Here is a 26713-nt window from a genome sequence, read left to right on the forward strand (position 1 = left end):
CCTATAGCCAGCAGACACATACTGCCCCTTCTCCTACTCCACCACCTGTTTCCCTGGGCCACTTCCCCACAGCCCTAGCACTTTCTCTTCCCTTGTATCAGGACCTCAGGCTGACAGCTGTCAGGCTGGAACTCCCTCTTGCTCCCCGTGACCCTGCCTAGCACTGCTCTGTCCATGCTGCTGTCTCTTTCAACCCTCCTACAGGGCAGCCCCTCATCCTTAGCCCCCAAGAAGAGACTGCCTCTGAGCTGCTCAGCAGCCCTTCTTATATGGGCCAGTTTGGCTCTGATTGGCTGCTCCACTAAGTCTTCTCCCTATTGGCTGGCTCAATAAGCCCTCTTCCAATTGGTTGGGTTCTGCACAGCCTCCCCAAGGCTGTTTTAACCCTTTTTCTGCCTGTGTGGGGCAGCCGCCCCACCACACATTCTTAACTTTAAGCACATGAATATTCCCATTGACTTGAATATTTGTTGCTTATTATGGGCCTGTACACTGTAACAATAACACAGAGCAGAATTTGGCTCCTAATATTCTCCATTTGGGCTCTTGAATCCTAGATATAGCTTGACTCCGTGTTATGTTTGATCAGCCAGTGCCTTTTCTATTGGACCTCATTTCTGTGTGTAGGAAAGCGACTGGGGTATAGCTGACTCCAAAGGCTGCTCTTCCAGACCCTTTCGTAGTAGGACATATCAGCAATGCATGTACAAAATACACCTAGGAGCCGGAGAGCAGCAGCTGCCTTAGAGTCACTGCAGACAGGAACTAATTACTGTGGAGAAGCTAACGCACAGCTCCCTGCAGAACTTGTCACATTTGTCTACGGATTTAAGTTGCCTTGGCAATGACAGATGTTTTATAACATACTCATTTCACTGAAGATTGCATGTAACCTTTTTGCACGCTGCCAGTTACGGCGGAATCTGCTTAAGACAACTGCAGGTTGAACTAACAAGACGTTTCCCCAAACAAATTGAAACTGACTTAAACCGTATCAAAAATCAGTTAGGACCCAATGCTGTCCCCACTGAAGTCAATGAAAGTTTTGCTATTAACTTCAGTGGGAGCAGGACACAACCCAATGGCAGGATATTTTTGTGTTGTCTCTCCCTTATCTTTGAACTAGCTGACTAGATCATTTCAAGGCTAGAACACTGAGTGGCTCTGGAATAATTTGGTCCTGAAATGTTGCGAAGTGTCTTCACTAACCATACCAACTAGCATAAAACTGGTTAATTGTATCTGCACACACGACTCCCTCTTACCATTTCAATGGCACTGCATTGTGGGTACCCATCCCACAGGTCCCCGCATAGCTCCTTAAAGAGGGGTTTGTGAGAGAACCTAATGTGGGTCCAGAAAGGTATTCTGGGAGACTGAGTCAATGTCGCGGAATCCTCAGGGAGTCACACCATTGTATATGATGATGAAACACACCCTACCAGCCCTCTTCTCTTCCTCATGGCCCCTTCTCACACCAGTGCCCTTCCCTAGAAAGGCTCAGATCCAGGAAACTGCAAACATAGGGCCCAATCCTGCAAGGCACTGAGCATCCTCCATACCCTGAGAACTCAATGGGAGTTGAGAGCACTGGGCATCTTTCAAGAGTTGCTCTGCATCTTGCAGGATGGGTTCAGAGTGACTGAGTGGTGAGGGGAATGTCACATTGTCTGTCAGGAAGTGTCTGTTTCATTTATTTTGCTACCTTGTGGGGAGGACAAAAGTTAATAGGCATCACAGCACAAAACTGTTTTAAGGAGGTATTTGGAGGAGGAGAGATGGATAGGATCCATGGCAGACAAGGTCAGGGAGGGAATCGCATAGACAAAGATTCAGCAGGAGAATGGACCAGGTCTGAATAGGAACTGCATGGAAGAAGGGTTGGAGATGAGAACAGGGCAAGGAAAGAAAAGAGTCAGTTAGAATAGCATCAGTGGTGCAAAAGGGAGTGTAAAGAGGCAGGGGAAAAGAGAATCCAGTAAGTTAATTCAGGGCATATTGAATTAACACAAAAGATCTTGCACTTAGTGTGGTGAAAGATGGATGTGTGACATTTCAGCAATAAGCAACAGAGGGTCCTGTGGCACCTTTAAGACTAACAGCAATGGTTCTTTAGATCATCCACTGGGCCTTGAGTCCAGCTGCATCCCAGGCCCACGCAAGGCCACATCTGGAAATTGTAAATGGGGGCACTGACTTTTCAGGAGTATGCTCCCTGGCTAAAATCAACTAGATTCTGAAATATTAAACCACCAACATTCCAAGGGCACTGTACCCAGAGCTGCTGCAGGAAACTTCAGCCTCTTACCCCTGCAGTGACATGGAGGAAATGTTTAGGCGCTGAGTTCAGCTACTCAAGAGAGCTGCTTTCTTCATTTGTTCTTACAACATCCTTGTGGAGTCCTGAATTGAATTGGCCACTGCTTTGTTGATAGCGGCCTGTACAGTTAGTGCAACTGAGCCAAGAATTAGAGGCTCATTTTCGGCAGGATTGGATAGACGTTCTTTCTATCATTGACTCTGTAAATGAAAAGAAAACGGGGGATTGTTGCAGACAATACTTCAGGACAGCTCCCTCTGAGAGCACTTTTGCTTTAATTGCAGCCTTGCCAATACTTGCAAGTTATTTGTCAGTAATTTGAATTAAGTTGTCTTTCTCATACTGCTCATAATTCACAAGAACAGTCTGAAAGAGATGCAACTTTAGCATGGCATTCTGCTGCCCCCGTCTGGTAATGTGACAGAGCAGCACCCACAGACACGCTTACATGGGTATATTGTTTGTACTTCCAACTCATTTATCTATTTATCTGAACACAGCCCCCTCTCCCTCCAATAGATTCAGATCCTACAGAATGCAGGGTTTCAATAGCTGAAAATTGTTCCCTGCCTTTCTGGCTGTGACGATCAGCTTCCAAACGTGACCTAAGGTAGTGTTTGTTGTCTTACAGAGACTGAAACAAAAGCTTTTAGAGTAGTGTGAACTGCACTTGTTCATATCTACTATGTACTAATGGGAAAGCCTGTGCACAGATATGTGGAAATTGGAGGTAACAAAATGCACAAGTGGCAGAGTTGGGAAATAAATGGTTAAGAGCAGGACTGGGAGTTGGAACCTCTGGGTCCAATGCTGGGTTCCAACACTGACTAACTACTTGACCCAGGGCAATCACATGGGTCAAAATTTTGAAAAGTAGCCGGAGATTTTGTGTGCCTCACTTTTGGGTACCCAGCCTGAGACATCTTGGGCCCAATTTTCAGAATACTGAGCAACTAGAATCTCCATTGACTGCATCTGGGCTCAGCAACTCAGAAAAGCAGGCCCCAAGTGGCTGAGATTGGGCAGGGGTCACTTTTGAAAATGCTGATGTGAAACACAGAGCATGCTGCACCCATGTGTGGCGGCATGGCAGGGCAGGTTAACAGGATCAGCATGCCTGCTGCAGCACACGGAGAGACCTGTCTTCAGGGCAGTGTGGCCCACGCACCCAGGGAGCAGCCTCCTAGCTTTAGGGGCTTAGGGTGACCAGACGTCCCGATTTTAGGGGACTTGTCCCGCGTCCCGACCTTACATTGGTCGGGACGCACTTTGTCCCAATATCGGGGGACCGTCTGGTGGAGGACGCAAGCCGGCACTGCCGGCGCCACTCACCTCTTCTTCCCGGGCCCTGAGGCAGCTCAGCTGAACTCCCGGCGCCCGCCTGCCTGCCCACCAGCCGGCAGGAGCCTGCAGAGTGCTGCAGCCCCACTCCCCAGGCACGCACAGAGACGGCGAGGAGGTCTCCACTGTGTGCTGCAGGGGCAGGGGGGCTTGTAGGCACCAGCAGCGAGCCCCGCGCCTCTGTCCCCCCGCCCCGCCCCGAGCGACCTTAGGAGCCAGAGGGACAGGACCTGCCTGCTGGATGCTCCCTGGGAGCCGCTCCAGGTAAGGCTAGCACTGCCAGGGACTCACCTGGCCCCCTGGCAGGTCCCTCTGGCGGGGGGGGGGGGGGGAGCTCTGCGTGCTGCCCCCTCCCTTCCCGAGGGGGGAGGTGGAGACGGAGCGGAGGCAAGCTGGTGGGGGGCGGGGTGTGGAGCTGCCAGTGGGTTCTCAGTTTTTCCTGTGCTCCGGCAGTTTTTTTTGTTTTTTTGTTTTGCTCCGCCGCCCGCTTGTTTTTTTTTTTTTTTTGTTCCGTTCCCCCCGCGTCCCGATATTTGACCTCTGTCATCTGGTCACCCTATAGGGACTCCATAGCCAGCGCTGCCCATGGGTGTGCCACGCTGGGCCAGGCACCCATAAGGCCAATGTCCTACATGGAGCAAACAGGACAAGGGGGGCGGGGCAGGGCAGGAGGGACCCGCCCTGCTGTGCGCAGGCGTGACCGTGTATCACAGCCCTTTACTGCCAGCAGCGAGTGGGGAACCGAGCCGCCTATTCCTGCGCGGGAAGGCTGTGCCTGCGGAGCTACACCCCCCCGGCTTTTCCCCCAAGGCCCCGGCCCCCGCCGGGGCTGGTTTCCCACACCCCTAGCGGCTCAGTAGCACAAATCTGCCAGCCGCCGCTGGGAGCAGAGCACACGTGGTCCCTCGGCAGCCTTCCGACTGCGCATGATCAGTAAGGCGTCGGAAACAGCCACCTCCCTTCGGCTCATCTGCGCATGAGCCATGCAGATTTCCCTAAGCAGACAACGCATGCGCTCTTGCCTCTAACCGGCGCAAGCGTAGTGTGCAGTCGCCCTGACGTAAGGCCGCTGCAATTTCCCAGTGCTTCATCCCGTCCGACCTTGAGTACGCAGTGCCCGTCAGGACCCCAGCTGCCCTTCACAGTGCCTGTGTGGAACTCCCCCGGGGTGCCAGCGCTTCACAGGAGGCTTGTCGGCCGCAGCGCGGGATCGGGTAGCGCGCGCGAGGAGGTGCCGCGCGGAGCCGCCGCATAGTCTCCGCTGCGGCGCGGGGCGCTGAGGCGTTGGTGCGGGGTCAGGCTTTTGCAGCAGCCAGCCCCGTCGGGGTGCGCTGACCCGGCCCACGTGGGTGGAGGTTTCCAGAAGAGCTGCTGCGCAGTCTGCATTCTCCTCTCCGCGTGAGAGTCTCCAGCCCGCCACACCCGGACCATGCTGAGCGCCAGCCGCACCGCCGCCCGCCTCCACCTGCTGCCCCGCCGGGGCACCGCTCCCAGCCCCGGCCTCGCTCAGGTGCGGAGCCGGGCCCGTGGGGGGCTGGTGCGGCGGGCCCCGCGCGTTACTTGGGGGAGGTGGGGAGCGATGGGGCAGGCGTGGGGGGCGGCACCCTCGTGGTGCGGGGTGCAGGGAGGCCGAGGGTGGGGGAGAGGTGCAGGAGCCGGCCTGCCCTGGTGCTGGCGGGGGGCTCCCGTATAAGGCGCCCCCCGGGGGTCACGGCCGGGCCTTGCCGGCGAGTTGCGCGGTGGGGCCCCGCGACGGAGGGAGGGGGTGCCTAGGCCGGGGCCCTGGTGCTGGCGGAGGCCCTGGTGCTGGCAGGGGCCCTGGTGCTGACAGCCCTGTGCTGAGCTCCGGGGCGAGTCCAGGGCCAGCATCGTGCGGGGTTGTGTAACTCTCCAGCTTGGATCGGTGGCTGCCCCGAGGCCACTTGGAGCCACTTGGCGCAAGTCTTGTAACCTCGGTCTCGTTCCTCGTCCATCCCGGCGGGCTTGTACTGCTGGCGGATGAGTTCAGGGGTCCGTTAGGTGCTGAGAGGTTAATGATGAGGGAGCGCCAGAGAACTGGGGCAGCTGGAAATGGGGAGGGCGCTTTTGGAATCTGGGCGTTTAAAATGGATTTAACTGTAAGAGCAGGAGAGTTCTGATTTTAACACCCAGACTGGTGAATGGGAATATCTAATAAAGGTGGCTCAACACAGAGTCATTGGTACTTAGGGGCGGGGGCTCTTCCTTTGACCTTCATTGTCAGCATGTGTTGACAGAGTTTAGTGCCAGAGTTCAGCTATACTACTGTGTGGCTTTCAGCTAATCTAACTAAGTACATGTTCTAGGAGCTATTTTTAAAAGTAAACAGCTTTGTATCTTCTTTGTTTGCTCCCTCAAAACTGCAAAAATTAGTAGAGAATCTTTAGTTAAGGAGCATTTGTTAGTTGGTATTGCTGACAGACAAGAAAGAGATTTTAAAGGTAACTTGGGGGATTTGAAACGGAAAGACTCCCCTTTGTTTTAATGGGAGTTGTATCTGGCCCTGTAATGAGAATCTTAAATTGGCTAAGCATTTCTACTTCCCTGTGGTAAATAAATATTATGCCCATTTTACAGATGAGGGAACTGAAGTGCAAATGGTTAAGTAGTTCAAGGATAATGGGGATCGTATTGCAAGACCCGTTCAATGCTGAACAGTAACCTAGTTTCTGAACTCCCTGGTCTGTGTACAGAGAGATACTCTGTCACGGTCTCAGGATGCTTTACAGTGGCATAGCTATGGTGCTGCAGCACCATAGTGTAGATGCTTCCCTCACTGACAGAAAAACCACTTTCATCAATGTAGTTAATCCCCCTTTCCAAGAGGTGATCGCTAGGTCAACAGAAAAATCCTTCCATTGACCTAGCCATGTCTACACCGGGCATTAGGTCACCCTAACTGCAGTGCGCAGGGTGTGACATTAGTTACATAATGTAGCTAGCTTGATCTAATTTTTAAGTGTAGACCAGGCTTCAGCCATTACTCTCTCCTTTCTGTCTCCTGCCTCTCCTCTTCTCACTCATCCCCAGGTCAAAGTGTATGCTAAGCAGGAGGGGTTTGTAGTCTCTGACGTATTAACAAAGCAGTATTTTCTTCTCATGGTGGGATTTTATTTGTACTAAGATGTTATTGGGATTTTATTTGTACTAAGATGTTATAAATAAATAAATTAATTAATGGAGATATCCTATCTCCTAGAACTGGAAGGGACCTTGAAAGGTCATCAAGTCCAGCCCCCTGCCTTCACTAGCAGGACCAAGTACTGATTTTCCCCTGGTTCCCTAAGTGGCCCCCTCAAGGATTGAACTCACAACCCTGGGTTTAGCAGGCCAGTGCTCAAACCACTGAGCTATCCCTCCCCCCATATGAGGTTATATGAGATTACAAACTCAAAAACACTGATGTTTCATCCAGCATCTCTTAAACCTAGTTGAAAGAATGAAACTCTGAAGCACTGTCATCTAGTCTACCCCTTGAGGAAATTTCAAGAAATTTGTTTAATGTTTATCTGCTGCTGCCTGTGTCATGCTAAAGGTTCAGCTTTACGCGTTGCAGCAGTTGCAACAACTTTAACTTGTGCATGTTCATAGCAAGAATCTTCTATACTAGCAACTTGCTCAGCTTGGATAATATGGGTCTTAAAATGTTCACATTTCATATAAACAATAAATAATAAAACTTAAGGTAAATGTTCTGTGGCTGTATAATATATTGAAATATTTTCTTGAGTCCTTGGTTAGTCTTCAGTTAAGTAAAAGGAATTTTGAAGATTAAACACAAAGCTAATGTGGTAGTGGAGGTGTATCACTTTTTATTATTTTAAGGTAGCATAGCTACAGATCCTTTTAAAATACTGGATGTGAGGTAATCTTACCTGAAATAAGATGCAAGAAACCTCTCATTGCTGTAATATCCTGATTTTTTATTTTATAGGCAGTCTGGAATACTCTCAGTCAAGATGTTATCAGAACAGTATCAAGTAGGAAGTATGCGTAAGTATCTCTCTTTTCTCTCCCTCCCCCCCCCTTTTTTTTTTTGAGGAAAAGATTGAACTGCAAGAAAAACAAAAAACTGTGTAATAGTCTTGATACCTAAATTGACTCCAACTTCATAATTTGAAATCCTTGGTCAGATGTGTGTATGGTTAATTAAGGAGAAACAAAACGGCCTCTACTGGCACAGCATTTCATAAATAATCAGATACTAAGTATGCAAAAAAATTCCTGCTATACGTAAAGTTCTTAGACCTAATAAAATTCCAAACAAACCTATTTATTTCAACACAAAGAAGAAACTTAATAAAACCTTTTTAACTTCATTTAATCCATCAGTTTGTTCCATAGACGCCAATGAAACTTCTTTTGAAGCAAAAACATTTTTGTGAGCATAATCAGTATACCAATCTTCTGCCGTCCAATATAAAGTAATGGAGGAAAATTGTGTGTGTATTAGAATTTGCAAAACTTGGCGATTTCTCAAGACTGACTCTGTCGCCTAATTTGTTTCCCTCACTTTTTCAGGAAACACTTAAAACTCTGTATCCCTGAAAAAGGTTATTTTGTTTAGGAATCCCCCTTTCTTATGAAATCAGAACATTAAATGGGTGTGATAAATTACTATCTACTAATCCTGATGCATCATCAACATTATCTTCTGTTATTGTGTTGGAGAAGGTTCCACAGCTCTGCGGATCAGTTTACATTCATTTTTTTTCTTTGAAGTGGTTTGTGCTCCCTCACAATATATTCTGCAGTTTTTCTTAATTTGTTAATCCAAGGTAAAAATAAACCTCAGGGATTCTGGTCTGTTGTATAACTTGATGAAAACAATATAATTGATGTAAGTCCTTTAGCACTGGAGACAAATAAACTAAGTCATGGAAGTAAGGTAGCTCAGGGAGAGGGGTGGGAGGGTTGAGTGGTGGGGAGAATGGGGTGAGACCTTGGAGGAAAAGCTCATACCTGGGGCTACTTCCCTATCTCTGCTCATTGCATGTCTAATAAATTGGTATAATTGCCACTGAAGGCAAGACTTCTCAAGTAAACTAAGGAAAGAGGATATTCAACCTCCCCCAAAAGCAGCGCATCCCTGTAAATCATTTCATTTAGAAATACCACCCATCATGTTACCCCCACAGTCAAGGCTTAAAAATGTCAGCATGTCTTGTTTCAAAAAGAAAGCTAGCTGTAGCTCTAAATACCCCAGGCTCAGAGGACCTCAACAGGGCCTTAGTTCATCCCTTTTATCTATAGATGTGCACTTTTCCATACTGAGAATTGCCTAATAAACTGATCTGAGCACTTTTCATAGTCTTTTTCCTCCAGGCAGCTGCTTTCAAGCCGGTGTGACTACTAACATCTGAATTATTAGATACAAATGCGGGGCTCTGACTACAAAAAACCTGTATTTCTGTATTAATTCTTTATAATTGTACTACAGTTTTTATGCTTGCTATATGAATGAATAAATCTGTTATGGATTTTCCAGGTTAGATTGCAGGAAATAGCCTTTTACGTGGGAATTTGTAATCAAAACTATGTATACGGGGAATTATTGTAAAGGTGAAATAAAAAGCTACAGCTAGTAATTCTGATCAGTTTAATCAACAGCCCTAAAAATAATTAATCACAGTTAACTCACTCAATTAACTTTTTGAGTTAATCGCAATTTTAAAAAATGAATCGCAATTAATTGCCATTTTAATTGCACTGTTAAATAATAGAATACCAATTGAAATTTATTAAACATTTTGGATGTTTTTCTACATTTTCATATATATTGTATTCTGTGTTATAATTGAAATCAAAGTGTATATTATTTTTGCTTACAAATATTTGCACTGTAAAAATGATGAAAAAATAGTATTTTTCAATTCACCTCATACCAGTACTTTAGTGCAATCTTTGTCCTGAAAGTGCAACTTACAAATGTAGATTTCTTTTTTTGTTAGGTGACTGCACTCCCCCCTCCCCCCCCAAAAAAAGTAAAACTTCAGCACCTACAAGTCCACTCAGTCCTACTTCTTGTTCAGCCAATCGCTAAGACAAACAAGTTTGTTTACACTTGCAGGAGATAATGCTGCCCTCTTCTTATTTACAATGTTACCTGAAAGTGAGAACAGGCATTTGCATGGCACTTTTGTAGCCGGTATTGCAAGGTATTTACGTGCCAGATATGCTAAACATTTGTATGCCCTTTCATGCTTCGGCCCCCATTCCAGAGGACATGCTTCCATGCTGATGACGCTCGTTAAAAAAATAATGTGTTAATTAAATTTGTGACTGAACTCCTTGGGGCAGAATTGTTTGTCCCCTGCTCTGTTTTACCCGCATTCTGCCATATATTTCCTGTTATAGCAGTCTCGGATGATGACCCAACACGTTCATTTTATGAACACTTTCACTCAGATTTGGCAAAACGCAAAGAAGGCACCAATGTGAGATTTCTAAAGATAGCTACAGCACTCGACTCAAGAGCCACTTCTACACTACCCGCCGGATCAGCGGGTAGTAATTGATCTATCGGGGATCGATTTATCGCGTCTCGTCTAGATGCAATAAATCGATCCCCGAATCGATGCCCGTACTCCACCTCGGCAGGAGGAGTAAGCGGAGTCAACGGGAGAGCCGCAGCGGTTGACTTGCCGCCGTGAGGACGGCCAGGTAAGTCGAACTAAGTTGCGTATCTTAGATCGATCCCTCTTTCTCCCCCCCCTCGCCGCCCCCGCCCCCCAGTGTAGACCAGCCCAAGGTTTAAGAATCTGAAGTGCCTTCCAAAATCTGAGAGGGATGAGGTGTGGAGCTAGCTTTCAGAAGTCTTAAAAGATCAATGCTCCGATGCGGAAACCAGAGAACCTGAACCACCAAAAAAGAAAATCCACCTTCTGCTGGTGGCACCTGACTCAGATAATGAAAATGAACTTGCGTCGGTCTGCACTGCTTTGAATTGTTATTAAGCAGAACCCGTCATCAGCATGGACGCATGTCTTCTGGAATGGTGGTTGAAGCATGAAGGGATGACATAAGAATCTTTAGCGCAGCTGGCACGTAAATATCTTGGGACACGGGCTACAACAGTGCCATGAGAACTCCTGTTCTCGCTTTCAGATGACATTGTAAACAAGTGGTCAGCCTTATCTCCTACAAATGTAAACATACTTGTTTGAGCAATTGGCTGAACAAGAAGTAGGACTGAATGGACTTGCAGGCTCTAAAATTTTACATTGTTTTATTTTTGAATGCAGGTTTTTTTGTATGTTCTAAATTTGTAAATTCAAATTTCATGATAGAGATTGCATTACAGTACTTGTATTAGGTGAATTGAAAAAATACTATTTCTTTTGTTTACATGCAAATACTTGTAATAAAAAATATAAAGTGAGCACTGTACAATCAATATATTTGAAAATGTAAAAAAATCCAAAAATATTTATTTAAATGGTATTCTATTATTGTTTAACAGTGCGATTAATTGCGATTAATTTTTTAATCGCTTGACAGCACTACTTATTTTAGCTTAATTCTACTTGAGAGGGAATAAGGCCTTTCATATGAAAGACTTGATGTTTAGGGATGTTAGAACTGACTTGACATCAGTCTTTGAAGGACCACATTCACAAATAGCGTACAGACTCTTAAGTATTTAAAGTGTGATGCTAGCCAATAAAAAGTCCAGGGGATTTCACAGTGGATCGTAGAAAACAAGTAAGAATTTAGACACAACAAATGCCTGGAATGACCAAATCTAATACAGAACCACAATTTGATGATACCAAGTTGATTTCCAACATAAGTTGGGTTGTTCTCCAATTTCCTCTTACTCTAGAGTGGAAAATGGATTTGCTTCCCCAGCTGCAGGTAGAATCTGGTTGAAAGGTAATTCCTGGCAAGATGATGTGGGGAGGGGAGGAGAGAGAGCTTTCTAGTTGTTTCACCGGTTGCAGTAACCGTAACATTCGCTTTAAATATATTTTGCAGCTCAGAAGCAGTCAAAGGTGCTGTTATTGGTATTGATTTGGGCACAACTAACTCCTGTGTGGCAGTTATGGAAGGAAAACAAGCAAAGGTGAGTAACTGATAACTACTAGTGTATAACAATCTGTATCTAAGGGAGGGAATCAGTGCTGCCACTTTCGCAGGTAGTTTTCCTGGGTTATAGCCTCTTAACATTTTTATGTAGGTGCTGGAAAACGCCGAAGGTGCCAGAACTACCCCATCTGTTGTAGCATTTACAGCTGATGGTGAACGATTGGTTGGGATGCCAGCTAAACGACAGGCTGTAACTAACCCACAGAATACATTCTATGCTACCAAACGTCTCATTGGACGGCGCTATGATGATTCTGAAGTACAGAAAGATATGTAAGTAGAACTAATTAAAGTTATTCCCCTGTTCTGGAAAGAGAATTTGCAGAGTGCAGTGCGCCCATGCATGGCCTAAAACAAAGTGCTGTTTGCACATGGTGAGACGTGGTACTCAGTGCGTAGTGTCCCACATGTTGATTGCTCATATTCCTCAAAAGTTTAGCCTGTGTTTCACTGCATTTATTAATGATGCTTTTTAAGCTTTCAGGGGCGGACTCATAAGTGTAATTGGTTCTTGACAAATGCAATATAGCTGGTGCCATCTGCATTGGCAAGAGGAATGGATCAAATGGCAAAGTGCTGACTGTACTTTGTACTGTTCAGAACCCTGAGCGCCCCTGCCCTGAGGGTTTCCTGCATCTCACTTCTGATTGAGTCCTCGTGCTATAGAACACTGCACACATAATGTTCACTGAATTACAAGGAAGGTTATACTTTCTACATAATGTCTATCATATAAAAGTTGTGAGCAGATGCCTTGTGATTGGGATACTGAATAGCCATTATTTTTCATGGGAGGGAGAGGAACAGTAATTTAATGGCCACTTCTCCCTGGGATTGCAATTCAGTTCTAGTGGCTTGTCCTACTCCAAAGCTATTTTCCTCACTTTAGGAAACTCTCATAATACAAAAACATTTAATGAAAAGGAAAGCAGCATGCTTACAATTTACTAAAGGAAATACTATCTATCTAGTGCATAAAGTATCCTGTGGAATTTGTCACAGGATATCAGAGGCCAGGAGTTTAGGGATTTAAAATATGGTTAGATATTTAAGTGGATGAGAAATATAAGCCAACCACTAGCTGACGGGGGGCTTAGGAAAATCTTTTCCATATGTGACTTAATTGTCCACAACTGGGTTTCTTGCATCTACCTCTGAATCAGCTGGTACTGGCCACTGTCAGAGGATGGCTTCTGGACTAGATGGACCACTGGTTTGATCTTGTTTAACATGAATTAAAGTTTGCATAAAAGCAGTTATGGCACAGTTTACACTGGGATTCTTAAATAAAACTGTTCAGTTTAAGTGCGCACTGGTTTTATTGTGTGCCCAGAAATTCTTGTGTATTTACAACTTAATGTATATCCTTAATTCCAGCACTTTCTGCAAAATATTGCAGAAAGTTTTGTGTACCTGAGTCTAGAAAACTGAATCTTATGCAGGTATTTTATGCAAAATTACTCTGTCCAACACAGATTAGTGTGAAAGGTTTTAAACATTCTTCTGGCTTTTTAATGGTATAGGCCTTACGTTATTTTGGACTTAAGCAAGCAAGAGGCTCTGATGGTTATTTTACAGCACTCAGAAAACACTGTATTTACCCCCAGAGAGCTTACAAGTCTACTGTAAATAAAGAGTTGACATAACAAATGGATATAAGAAAAAACAAAGGAGCTGTGGGATGTGAAAGGACACGTTACAATAAGACTGTTGCTGGGTTAGAGTAATGTGCGCACACATTGGGTTCTAATTGTGACTTCTGTAGCAACAGCACATTTTAGCTCTTGTGTACATGATTAAAAACTGGGTGTTCTGGTAGGTCCTCATTGGAGAGGAGAGTAATGGGGGAAGGGTGGCTGTAAAGGAAAAGTGGGGAGGACAGCAGCAAGGAACTTAATGGGCAGTAAGATTGGGCTGGGTAGCTGAACGGTTGCAATGGTAGAAGGGTGGAGTGAAAGGGGAGCAACCACCAACTGCAATGCAGCAAATGAGGGCTCCAGAGTCCATATTTCAGAGTTGAGTGAAGAGTGGTGTCAGGAGTCTGACCACCTGTATAGGTCCCTTTGGGAGGGAGCAGACTGGACAACACTGAGCTTACTCAGGGTCCTTGGCTGTAACTGATGCCAGGATACATCAAAGCTGAATCAGACTGATTGGTATTGACCTTTTCCAAGAAATGCAGTGGTTTCCATCTGGGATCTTTGCAAATGGTATTTTCAGGTGCCTCCCTTACATCTGAGGCTGTTAGGGGAAGGTTTACTATAGGATCTCTCCCTTTAAAACCAAGGTATCACTAAGTTTTGCCAATTTCAGGTTAACCAGCAATACTAGCTATGTATTCACAGTAGGGTTTAGGCTCATAGACTAAAAGGCCAGAAGGGGCCATCATGATCATCTAGTCAGACCTCCTGCATGTTGTAGGCTACAGAACCTCAGCCACCCACTCCTGTAATAGACCCCATAACCTCTGGCTGAATTACTGAAGTCCTCAAATCATGATTTAAAGTCTTGTGTGATGCATTCAGTGTTCTCTAGACAAACTTTACTCAATGTGAAATTCTTGTGTTTCAGTAAAAATGTTCCTTTTAAAATTGTCCGTGCCTCTAACGGTGATGCCTGGGTGGAGGCGCATGGGAAGCTGTATTCTCCAAGCCAAATTGGTGCCTTTGTATTAATGAAGATGAAGGAGACTGCAGGTTGGTACAGCAAGGTGTTTACCTTGTTTGACTTGTTTGAGCACAAGTTTAACCTTGGTATTGGTACTAGGTGTCTGATAAATATATTGGGCCTACTACAGCCATAATAAAAACTTCCTTCCTTCTTCTAGAACCCTTCTAAACCATGGCCTGAATTACATCAGATTGTGTAGGGATAAGGTAGTAAGCTATCTTTTACCCTCCGGGAGAGTGAAGGACCCTTAATTTTGTACTGACCAATTTAGGATATTTGACCGAGTTAGAGCTTCAGGCAAAGCATTATCCTGGTTGCTCTTATTCGAAGTCTCAATTTGCAGAGTCTTGAAATTCATGAGTGTTTAAAACAAAATGTCAGTCCTGTCTGCTGGCTGTGAAGGAGTGCACACTTGTCTTCATCTCTTCCAGATAACCATGCATATTGTGAAACTTGCCATTTACAGACTCCTAATACTTGCCTCCTTTGGCATAGTGATTGCTGCCACAAATACCTGCTAGCCTTTGGTTTATACAGCAGCTATTTGACTTCCTGTTCAGACAGGGTTAGGTCCTCTGCCTAGCTAGCTGTAACATGTCAGCTTCTTAATTCTGCTGCTTTTCTACATGTGGAGTTAAGCTCTGCCCAGTTGCATTATGTGGTAAGCAGATTGATGGGAGTGGGTTGGTTCTTACATGGCTAGTTGATATCCATCAGCAAGAGAAAAAATGTTAAAGGGACCTCATGTTGTGAAGTACTTCTCCCTAGCTAGTGGTGGCTGTGGAGCTCTGCCAGGGTGATGGCCCACAGAGCTGACGATTCTTTCCCCTTCCATCCCTACTGTGATCTCAAGGAAATCCCCCAACTACAGTGGGGTGGGGTAGTTTGAAATTTAGTTTTGGAACCCTCACTACTCCTCACCTGCTGTCTGGGTTGGAGAGCACTTGTGCACCCCAATATCAAGTGATCAACAAGTAAGACTGCAAGTGGGTGTTGACTATACATGGCTAGCAGGGATGGAAGGAGAGGCCTAGATGACTGAGTTGCAGTGTGCGGGAGGTTAGAGATTGCCTCCAGATTTTGGAAATGGCGGTCTTTAGTGTTGTGCAGCAGGCCAACCCATAGCCCAGATAGCCCAGTCACCACAAAGGCTGTAAATTAGATTGGATAAAATACTGTAAGGATATATTAAATCAAACAAAATAAAGCACTGTGAAGTCTCTGGGATGGGTAGCATGCATCCAAATACTTGCACAAGTTTGTTTGCATTTAATGATGACTTTCTACTTTCAATATTGATTGAAAGAACAGGAAGTTATGATACTGAATAGGGATGTGCCAGAAAACTAGGAGCTTTTCTGATTAACCATAAATTACATTTTTATTTGTCCCCATTAATCTGCGGTATATCAACCTGCTGTGGAAAATATTTATACTGGACAAACAAATCATACAAACAATAGTAAACGGGTGGATAGTCTGTTGACCAAATATAAGACATTCCAAAGTAAAGACATAGCCTCAGGATTGTTTTCTACCGCCTATAAAAGCACAGAATTCTGCAAATGTTATAGGTGAATTCACACTAACCAGTGTTGTCTGATCACTAGTGGAAAGCATAGAAATGTCTTGAGGTGACTGCGATTCTAAGGGGTCACAAGCTCTTCCATACTGCGGCCCCCATGTTAAAAATGAAAAAAGCTTTGGGACCCTCTCCCATCTCTCCATAAAGGGAGGGAAGTCACAAAGCCCAGATTGAGGACCCTTATTCTGTTTATAGCTGAGGGAGTAGAAACAAAGTACCAACATTTTAGAGTGGGTCGGAAGTTTTTATTAACTACAATAACTTGCTGGTTTTTCTTTTCCAGAAAACTACCTGGGACACTCAGCAAAGAATGCTGTCATCACTGTCCCTGCTTACTTCAATGATTCTCAGAGGCAGGTAGGGTCACAAGCTCCTGGATTTCCTGTGTCTGTAAGCAGAGATTTTAACTTCTCTCACTGGTCAACTTTCTTCTCTTTTTCAGGCTACTAAAGATGCTGGGCAGATTTCTGGACTCAATGTTCTGAGGGTGATTAATGAACCAACTGCTGCTGCCCTGGCTTACGGTCTAGACAAGTCTGAAGACAAAGTGTAAATATCTGCTAGTAATCCCCATCCCTCTTAGCCAGAGCACTTTAGGGTTCTGTTTTGTAAATAATTTAAGACTTTGTGCTGCTTAAGATACTAGTTCATACCCTATTGCTAAACTAATTCCACAGTAATCTATTGTATGCAGTTGCTCTCAGAGCTTTATTCCATTCTTACCAGTTTCAGAAAAAAAAAACCCCTGAATCTTAGATCTTCATTCCAAAACTGCATCTTAAATTAGTTAGCAGTAGCTCCACAGCAGCACAACTGCACACCACTAATTTAAGAACACTCAACTGTGGTTAGTAATAACTTCTTAGTGTGGTTCTTCAAGATGATTGAGTTGACAGGTTCCTTATATTTAAGATTAAATTGGCATAAAAATCTCTATCCAGGTTCTGGCTTACTGGAAAGCATTTGTTTCCCAATGTACCTGTTAAGACATTTATTTTTATTATCCTCTGCATGTCAGTATTACCATAACAGTTTTGCTGTGATAGATTTTACAAACTGTAAATTCATGTTATTGAAGAGAATTGTTCATAGTTTACAGTGCTGTGTAAGCGCTCTCTGCTTCCCCTGGCCTTTCCCAGAAGCTGTCTCATAACTCTGAAATGCCTGGGCTTTAGCTCCATACCTTAATTTGCCTTATGACTTTATGGGGGGCAAACCACGAATGCACTCTCCTTTTAATAAAAATGTTATAGCTGGTTTAACTGCAATATCCAGTTCCACTCTTTCTACTTTGGTCAGTGGTTGGCACCGAGCATTGGTGAGTATGATGTTCTCCTGGAGAAGCCTTCCCTAGTAAGGCAGGTAATAGCAATGACCAAAGTTACATAATGACACAATAGTGCAGTCCATATGCATCCAGAACTTTCATTTGAAGTCAGGAATTCCAGATGTGCATGGAATGGGCCTATTATGTCAGCTTGGTAACTCTCTTTTTAGAGAAGGCTTCTTCAGGGGAAAACTTAGTATTCAGCAGTTCTCCAGGAGATGAAAGAATTGAATAGTGCAGTAAACCAGGTGCTGAAATTACGTAATGGGCGTGGTCCTGCATTCCTTGTGCACCACAAACTGTCACTTTAAATAGGAGTCAGATGTCTTCAAATGGGCACTTTTGGTGTGTAAGGAATGCAGGATCAGGCCCACTATCAGCCTTCACCTTTGTAGACAATAGCCTATGCATGCAATGTAAAGGTTCACATGACTATCTGCACCCCTGTCTCATGAGTTTGAAAGTGTTCAAGCCAAAAGACTGTCTTTAAAGGGTGTATTCTCTGTTTTCTGTCTTAGTATTGCAGTCTATGACTTGGGTGGTGGCACTTTTGATATTTCTATTTTGGAAATTCAGAAGGGAGTCTTTGAGGTGAAATCTACCAATGGTGACACTTTCTTGGGTGGTGAAGATTTTGATCAGGCCTTGCTGCAGCATATTGTCAAGGAATTCAAGAGAGAGGTAAATGAGATCTGTTTGCACAGTTAACATGCCATGTGTAATTTTGATAGTGTTACTAAGAATGCTTTGAAAACCAGTTCTCGAAGCTAGGGAATCTCAAATTACCTTAGAAGGATGAGGATCCTCTTCTGTATTGATATGTTTTGAGTTTTAGTTGACCATTAACCTAAATGCTAAAAGTGTAGGGTATTAAAATGACTTGAGCTGCTCTTCAGTAATCTGCCTCATATTTGGCTAAAAACAAATACAAATTAAAGAGCGGACGTCTCACAGGAGTCTAGGTCAAACAGAATAGCAAGACTTCTGCTCTTCTGTTCCTTTGACACTGTCTCTATGGGGTTGTCCTACAGATAATTCACCCCCTTTCATATTACAAGGGAATTGGCTACATAAATCCACTAGTGCTGCATGATGCTACTGCCTAGTAGATGGCGCACAAGGGTGGCGGCTGGGAAATTGTGCAATCTAATCATAACTCAGTCATTTGATCCAGTGTTACCTTCAGCAAGGCACAGCGTCTGCCCCAATTCTTCTGATTGTTAATGGATATATCACTACAAAACTACTTCACGTGGTGGTTAGGGCTAATGTATGTAAAATACTAAATACTTGTATTTATTGTTATGGTTACAAGTGTGGGGGATAAGCAGACAAAGCACTAGGACTCAATTTATAATTTTTGCAGATGTCTTTGTGGGACGGGGGTGACCTACAGCAAATGACAGCTGCAGGCTACTGGTTTTTTGGAGATTGGCAGGTTTTTTGTTAACACACATTTCTTATTGGTTAGACGGGCATTGACCTGACTAAAGACAACATGGCTCTTCAGAGAGTGAGAGAAGCATCGGAAAAAGCCAAGTGTGAGCTCTCTTCATCTGTGCAGGTGAGATGACTGGATAATAAAGTGCATTAGTAGGCCACTTTGATATGTCACTTTGCACATTTTACTTTGCACACAGCCAAATGTGAAGACAGCGATTTCGGTTGATAAAACAAACTTGAGTATGTGCAAAGGACATCATTCTGTGGGGAAATGCTTTGACAAGCTAGTATTGGTATTAACAATCTGAGAAAATTGAACATCTGTTAGGTGATGCAAGGTAATTGCTTGAGGCTTAGAACAACAGTGGCGGTTTCTACCTCCTGGATAGGAATATTAATCCTGTTAGCTTTGACCCCAAAAGATGTCCTCTCTCTCCTGTAGGAATATCTGACCTGGTTCTTAAGTCTGCATGCTACTTATTCCAGAACTCTAGAGGGCATCAAGGAATTGAATTGCTGATAATCCTGCTTCTGGTACATTGTGGCTTTACTTCTAGCAATTCAGAATCTTATCGTTTTAAATGTAACCACTGACTGAACTACTTATTTGCATAATGACAAGAAAATAATCTGTATTAAAAAAATAAAAAACTACTCTTCTAAAAGCTGCACACAAGGGGGTTAGTCACTAGACACTGAGAGCAGATTCCAAGGATCACATCTCCCACCCTCTGCTTCAGATATCGGATGCTTCCAGACCCCCCCTCTTTATCCACTGCTAACGAACTATTTTTCATTGAAGGGAGCAGTCTCACTTAGATGTTGTTGAAGTCAACTAGACAGTGTCTGAGTTTGTCTTTGTTCTGTTTCCAATTTCCAGGATTTGAATAGTGTTAAGAACTGTTATTTCTGGGTGGGAGTTTTCTTTGGCAAAGTGGGGAGATCACAGGAAGCGTGGTCTTTAGGCCAGTCACAATGGATAAATAGTTCTGACAAGGGCATAACAGATTCTGGTTTGCTAGCTCACTGGAGAGAGAACATACGCTGTTAGAAAATACACTCCATTCTGCCAGGAAATTCTTCTGTACTGCACCAGTAAGAGTTAAATAAGCAAGAGCCTTCAGGAAAGTCTTTGATATGACTTTAGTGACTTTTCTATTTAAGAGGAGAGAGCTTAGCTTTAGTCTATAACAGGGGTCGGCAACCTTTCAGAAGTGGTGTGCCGAGTCTTCATTTAATCACCCTAATTTAAGGTTTCATGTGCCAGTTATACATTTTAACGTTTTTAGGTCTCTTTCTATAAGTCTACAATATATAACTAAACTATTGTTGTATGTAAAATAAATAAGGTTTTTAAAATGTTTAAGAAGCTTCATTTAAATTAAATTAAAATGCAGAGCCCCCCGGACCGGTGGCCAGGACCCGGGCAGTGTGAGTGCCATTGAAAATCAGCTTGGTGCCGCAGCCCTGGTCTATAGCAAGGGACCTGTTCTGATTTTGCAAACTTGCTCCATTGTGTGTGTGTGTTGAGGCATTAATGTTTTGCAGTGATTTGTGGTGTCATTATGACTCAGCACTTTTGCCATTATTTTGCTGTGCCTTCAAATTAGTGTAGTGGACTTATAAGCAGGGACACTGGATAAATAGTTGGAGAAAATGAGTATTCTAAATTGTAATGCCTGGTGCTTAATTTTAAATGGAAATCATTGTTTAAAATATTCAATTGGCTTTGCTCTCAAGCATAAATGTTATAAAATAGAGACTTTGTTCGTTTTTTGAGAAAACAGTTTGTTATTGCTGAATATGTTTAACCCCGGTGAAGTAGGCTGTGTTGTGTGTGGTTTTAAAAAAAAAAAAAAAAAAGGTATTTGGTGAATTTTTCTATACTCTCTTAACAGCAAATACGCATGTGCTCTGTCTCTGGGGTTTTGTCACTTTCTTCTACTTGGATTTTGTTTTTTAACCTCTGATGTGAAGTTCTTGATGGAAAACATTGCATGTAATAAGGGGCTAGTGGTTTCTAGACTGCCATTTCTGTGTGTTTACACATGTTGGTTACAGCAAACAATTCACAACTCTGCAAAGTTACTGTGAACAGGGCCTGACTCAGCTTTATAAAATTAAAATAGGGTAAATGTACAGAAAAGTTGCGCCACTGAAGAAACTGGGAAGAATACACGGGATTTGTCTTAACCATGGAGGATCTGTGGTTGCACTTAATGTTAAGTTTCTGTTTAGATGTAGTTTATAATGAGTTAATGATTGATATTTTAATAAATGGTTAATCAGTTGTTAGATTTTTAAAGTCTAATGGGTCAATGGATTGCTTATAGCCATGGTTATAAACATGTAACATAAGCAGATCATGTCTGTAACCTGCTTATAATAATAATAATTTTATCCTTTATAAGCTATTTATAACTGGAACCTTAATATAAAATGTGACCAGCCTCCTTAAACTGAGGCTATAGGGGATGGGGTAAAGATATACAGAAATCTTAAAATATATGTGATCTTTTTTTTCAAAAGATTCTTAAAGGGATTCTTACAGAAACCTGTTGGTTTCATCTGTAAGTGATCAGTTGTTACAATTCAATACATAACACTGAAAGCCACACATAGTTGCTTGTCTTGATTTCCTGCTTCTGATAACCAGTGAATTCTTGTTTTGCAGACGGACATTAACTTGCCCTACCTTACTATGGATGCTTCTGGACCAAAGCACTTGAACATGAAGATTAGTCGTTCCCAGTTTGAGGGTATTGTAGCAGATCTGATCAGGAGGACAGTAGCACCTTGCCAAAAAGCCATGCAGGATGCTGAAGTCAGCAAAAGTGACATTGGTGAAGTCATCTTGGTTGGTGGCATGAGCAGAATGCCTAAGGTATGGCATGTTCCCCTGTGACACATACCACTTAACGCCTTTGTCCAAGGATTGAGTCACTTTTATTTGTGTTTCACAAAAGCATTTTAAGGGGGACCGAAGTCCTAATTCCAGAAACTTTGGAGATGCTGTAGGTGAAAGGCTGTCTATATAGTCAGCAGGATGAGTGGGGAGGGGGGACAGGATCAGGCATGCCTGCTCATGTGAGTAGAACAATTGCCACTCCCTGCTTGGGTTGGTGTTTGATCCAAGGGCCTGCCTGGAGGATACTGTTGACGGGATTACCCTTTCCAAGACCAGTGAGAGTTGGCAGGTGTTACAAATTTCTGTTCCTGGCTCCTGCTGCCTGATGTGGACTGAACGTAAGCAGTGCTGTTGAGATTTAAGAACTTAAGGCTTTTTCTCTCTAGCGTGGGAGAGCAGCTTGTTGGTCAGTATGCTGCTGCCAGACTTGTGACCTATGTGGAATTCACCCCCTCTTGTCAACTTAGCTTTGCCATCTAGGGATCTTGTAGGTTCACTGTTCTGGCTATCAGCAAAGCCATTCTGTTACCTGCCGCTAATGCATAATTGGGTACGTGTTTGCTCCCTGGCATGAGCAGGTTTCACTGGCCTTATTCTCTTAGCACTGGCTACCTAGATATACCTGTATACTATGGTGATAAGCACCAGCAGGTGACTTAGACTTGCTTTGCAGACATGCAAAGTCTTGAACATTAGGACCCGCCTGCTGTTGACTTAGTGTTCTCAGATTCCAGGCTCCAAAAAGAACTGTTCAGCTTCCCTGAAGTCAGTGGGGAACATGCTTGTGCAAGGGTGTCCTCAAGAACGTGGACTATGCTGCTACTTGGAGGTCTCTTAGGGTGCGTCTACACAGGGGAGGGGAAAAAAAGACCCATGGCAGTGAGTATCAGAGCCCAGACCAACTGACATGGGCTTGTGCTGCAGGGCTAAAAATAGCAGTGTAGAGACTCAGTCTGGAGCCCAGGCCCTGAAACCCAGTGGATGGCGGGGAGATCTCCGAGACCAGGCTCCAACCCAAGGCCAAATGTCTACACTGCTATTTTTAGCCCTGCAGCACCAGCCCAAGTCAGTTCACCTTTGCTCTAAGACTCACTGCCATGGGTTTGTTTCCCTCAGTTATTCTCTCCCAGTCTGTGGAGAACAGTAAAGACTGCTTTACTCAGTAGGTGCTGTGGTACTCTTCAGATGTTATCACTATCTTACTGTGACTGACAGCCATCCAGGATCCAGAATACCCTGCTGAGGAGGGTCTGCCTGGGAGTGATTTCAGAGCACTAGCAGGAGCCCCACTAACCCAAGTCTGTTGACGAGGGCTGGGAGGCTGCTCCTGCAGGTGCTCAAATGCTGTGTAGACATACTGTGAGGTTTGCAGGACAGAAGTCACTAAAAGCTGCTGTCCTGGCCAAAATCCAGTGATTACATTCCCCCCTTGCTAAGGTCCCTGCAGTTTAAACTGGGTACAATATTTTTCTTGCCTTCTGTCTGAGTCTCTTATGTAGTGTTACACACTGTGGCTTCATTTCCATGGTGGGGGAAGCCCTTCCTGAAGTACTGAGAATCCTTTGGGGGTGGAAGACACTACTTAAATATCAGTATCCTATTTATACCTTTCTAGCACCATGTGGCCTTGCAAGGTTACATAACGCTTCCCTGACTACTCACTCAGAGCTTTAACTGCAGGCTGAGTTGAGCACAGGCATACCGAAATCTGCACCTGTGTATTGCACACAGTAATGTAGCTTTCTCCCTCTTGTACTGCATCTTGCCCAGCTCCCCTTCACACCACTGCTGGGGTGAAATTTGACATTACTTGGAACTGCTTTCACACAGACAATGCTCCAGGAAATGTCAGGTCTGTGATCAGAAGTAATGCTTCCTCTTGCACTGTAAAACATGCCCCCTAGGGGGAAGATTTCCAGTTAATTATGTGGTCTTCCTGTATGTTTCACTGTACAAGGGAGTGTTCACAGGCAGACGAACTGGAGCAGTGCTCACAGCTCCCCAGGAGCACAGTGCTCACCTGTGCAGAAAATGGCTGCTCCACTAACGCAGCTTGGGATGCAGAGGAGCTGTGAGCATCAGCTAAAATCTCAGTGGTGGAAGTGGGCCCCTTGGAGTGGAATTAAAAGCCGTGTAGAGTATTTCAAACACCCAGCTGAGTTCCTGTCCTGATACTTCAGCCATGGATCTTCATCAGCATATTGTTCTGAAAAGGTGGAGTGCAAAGTACCTACTGAAACACCACATTAAATAAGGGTCTGGAGACATTGTTGCTTTTCATATGGCTTCATTTATTCTTTGATACACTAAATGAGATGAGGTGTGCCCCCTCCTTTCTGTGGATTTTCTAACCTGTCCCACGGTTCTGTGCTTACTATTGCATTTCAGTCCCTAGAGTTGGGCCCAGCTCTGGGGAGAATAAGCCTGGAATGTGCTGACTTGTGCCCAGCTGGGATAAGTGATCCCCGTTCTGCTTGAGCAGAATGTTGCTGCGTTATTGCTGAGTGTGGTGAGCTAGGGGTCAGTGTAGGTGGGAGTGTTGAACTCTGGGGGGCTATAGTTCTTCATCCCCTTCCTTGGGTGACTCACTGCTGGCTCACTGGGTTGGAAACAGTACTCCAGAGGAGGGGACTGGCTGTCTTTTGGCCTCCTAGATGATGTTGGTGTAGGGCAAATATGGGTACACCTGAATCCACTCAACTGGGTGCTATGAGGAGCAAATTGAGGGATGGGGGGGAGTAGGAGCCAGTCATGGGCCAGAAGCTTAGTCTTATCTGCCACTGGATGGCAGAAGTAGTAGGGGTGGGGGGAAGGGAACAGCAAAAGTGACAGCTGGTTGGAGGACAGATAATGAAGGGTTCCTTTCTCATATATATTTTCACTATACCATGGGATGGACTGTGGCAGCAAGGCTGTGATAGCAGGAGTTCCCTACACATGGGCTGTGTTCTGTACTCATTCAGGTGCAGCAGACTGTGCAGGATCTGTTTGGCCGTTCTCCTAGCAAAGCAGTTAATCCAGATGAAGCTGTTGCTATTGGTGCCGCTATTCAAGGTGGTGTGTTAGCTGGTGATGTCACCGATGTGCTGCTGCTGGACGTGACTCCTTTGTCCCTGGGAATTGAGACGCTGGGAGGTGTCTTCACTAAGCTCATCAACAGGAACACGACGATTCCAACCAAGAAGAGCCAGGTGAGGGTTAAACATCTTGGTAACAGTCTGCTTCTGATGGCATTCCTGGGCTGTTGTCTTAGGGACAGCACAATTGCAGGCGTTGGGTACCCCATGTTCTATTTCTGCCCTGTCCCTGTATTTAAGTCCCATGGGGACACTATGATAAGTGTGCTTTTTTCCCCCCTATCCATGTTGCCCAGGAGGGTCGAAGTCATGCCACTCAGTGCTTTCCTCATGGCCCAGCAGACTGAAACTGAACAGCTAGACAGTTCACTCTGCTGCTTGTGGCAGCATGACTGGAGGAGCACTGTGTGCAGAGATAGCAGCGTGGGCATGATCCTAGGGTTAGGGAGGGAGAAGGTGGGACACCCAACATGGGGAATAGGTATAGGGCATTTGGAATTGAACACACAGTGAAGATCCAGCTGGCTTAATAGTGGTCATGTGGTAGCATTTTTGGGCTCAGGACTAAGATGAGTTCTCACTGCAGCAAGGGCTGGGAACCCTGTTAAGGCAGCCCTCTGCCCCAGAGAGAAAGAGAGAGAATATGCCTTGTGTTGCTCTCTAGCAACCATCTGAGGCTGAGGGCTTCTTCAGCTGGCTAATGAGGGTCCCTGCAATGTGCAGCCATTGGGGAGGAGAGCAGGGGATCCCAGAAGAGTCTCTTCTCCTTTTCACCCCCAAAAACCTAGATAGAATTCCAAGTGAAAGGAGAGGCTGAAATCCAACACAAAATGCGGCAGATTAGTGAGTAACTTTTCTTTGTCGGGGCGGAGGTAGATTTCAACCCAATAAACTCAACTTCCCTCCCCCCTCTTTAGAAGCATGTGATAAGAAATCCCTTGAGCTTTTGTCTTGAGACAGAACTGGGCTGTCTGTGCTATGATGTTACTATCAACACATCATTCTGAAGAGAACTGGTGCGGAGACTTAATATAACTGAGCACAATGCATGGCCAAAACTGCCTGTGGTGGTCTGGAGTCAGAATGCTCTTCCCCCTATCTTGCAGGGATACTGAAAAGATTGGGCTCCAGCGCTTGTTTCCTTGTTCCCCTCTGACTCCCAGACAAACACTTTGACTGCCTTTGTTGAAATCTTGCCCTGGTGCCTGCCAATCTTTCTTTTTGCCTTAAAATCTTTACTGTATTAAAAGGCTTGTGAGGCATGGAGGGATAATACACATTTAAAGTAGTTCTTTATCCCTTCAGCCTAACTTGCTAGTTTTCATGCTGTTCCCTGTCTTTGTGTAGTAAGTAGCTCAATTCAGGGGTTGTAAGCTGTCAAATATTCTATTTCTCTCCCCCTTCTACAGGTGTTTTCTACAGCAGCTGATGGGCAGACTCAAGTGGAGATTAAAGTATGCCAGGGTGAGAGAGAGATGGCTTCTGACAACAAGCTTCTTGGCCAGTTCACTTTGGTATGTTTGCACTAAATATTCATGACCTTAAACTACCTTAACTCACTAAGTTCCAAGCCTCCTCCCATTTTGTTTGACCCCCCCCCCCATTCTCTTGAAAGTGGGGACTTTAACAGAAGCCATTTGATTTTACCTGCCCCACAAATGTAAAGCACAAAGTGATCCAGGCTTGTAAATCAGTAGGCCTTACTGTCAGCCTGCCTTCAGTAGGCATAACATCTTAGAGGCATTGGTTTTATTTTTTGTACCCATGGAACTAGGATGTTAGTCTGTTGCCAAATATAACTCACTACTTAGATCCCATGTTGCTTCACAGTTGTCCCTGAGGCAGCCAGTAGCTGGCCGATCACCCCCTCCCTTCAAGTCCCTTTGGAGCAGCCTAGATTGTGTTAGACAGCAGTTACCATGCTCCAAGGGGTGAT

At 44.6% G+C, this 26713-nt stretch overlaps 1 protein-coding gene and 1 non-coding gene across 2 annotated transcripts in view; both read left to right on the top strand.

The window, feature by feature from the left end:
* The first annotated feature begins 5000 nt into the window (after positions 1 to 5000).
* HSPA9 (heat shock protein family A (Hsp70) member 9) overlaps positions 5001 to 26713 on the top strand; it is a 35596-nt gene continuing 13883 nt past the window's right edge. The window contains exons 1-12 of the mRNA XM_065409679.1: positions 5001 to 5171; positions 7614 to 7672; positions 11657 to 11744; positions 11859 to 12040; positions 14339 to 14463; positions 16306 to 16379; positions 16465 to 16571; positions 17868 to 18030; positions 18821 to 18913; positions 21467 to 21676; positions 24664 to 24891; positions 26187 to 26291. Coding sequence (XP_065265751.1) covers positions 5091 to 5171; positions 7614 to 7672; positions 11657 to 11744; positions 11859 to 12040; positions 14339 to 14463; positions 16306 to 16379; positions 16465 to 16571; positions 17868 to 18030; positions 18821 to 18913; positions 21467 to 21676; positions 24664 to 24891; positions 26187 to 26291 — 1515 coding nt within the window. The 5' untranslated portion in view covers positions 5001 to 5090. The remainder of the gene's footprint in view (positions 5172 to 7613; positions 7673 to 11656; positions 11745 to 11858; positions 12041 to 14338; positions 14464 to 16305; positions 16380 to 16464; positions 16572 to 17867; positions 18031 to 18820; positions 18914 to 21466; positions 21677 to 24663; positions 24892 to 26186; positions 26292 to 26713) is intronic.
* Positions 25751 to 25821, top strand: LOC135883193 (small nucleolar RNA SNORD63). Its single transcript, XR_010561631.1, has one exon. It is a non-coding gene; the product is annotated as a small nucleolar RNA SNORD63 (small nucleolar RNA).

This window comes from Emys orbicularis, chromosome 8 (assembly GCF_028017835.1).
Source record: "Emys orbicularis isolate rEmyOrb1 chromosome 8, rEmyOrb1.hap1, whole genome shotgun sequence".
Taxonomy (NCBI): domain Eukaryota; kingdom Metazoa; phylum Chordata; order Testudines; family Emydidae; genus Emys; species Emys orbicularis.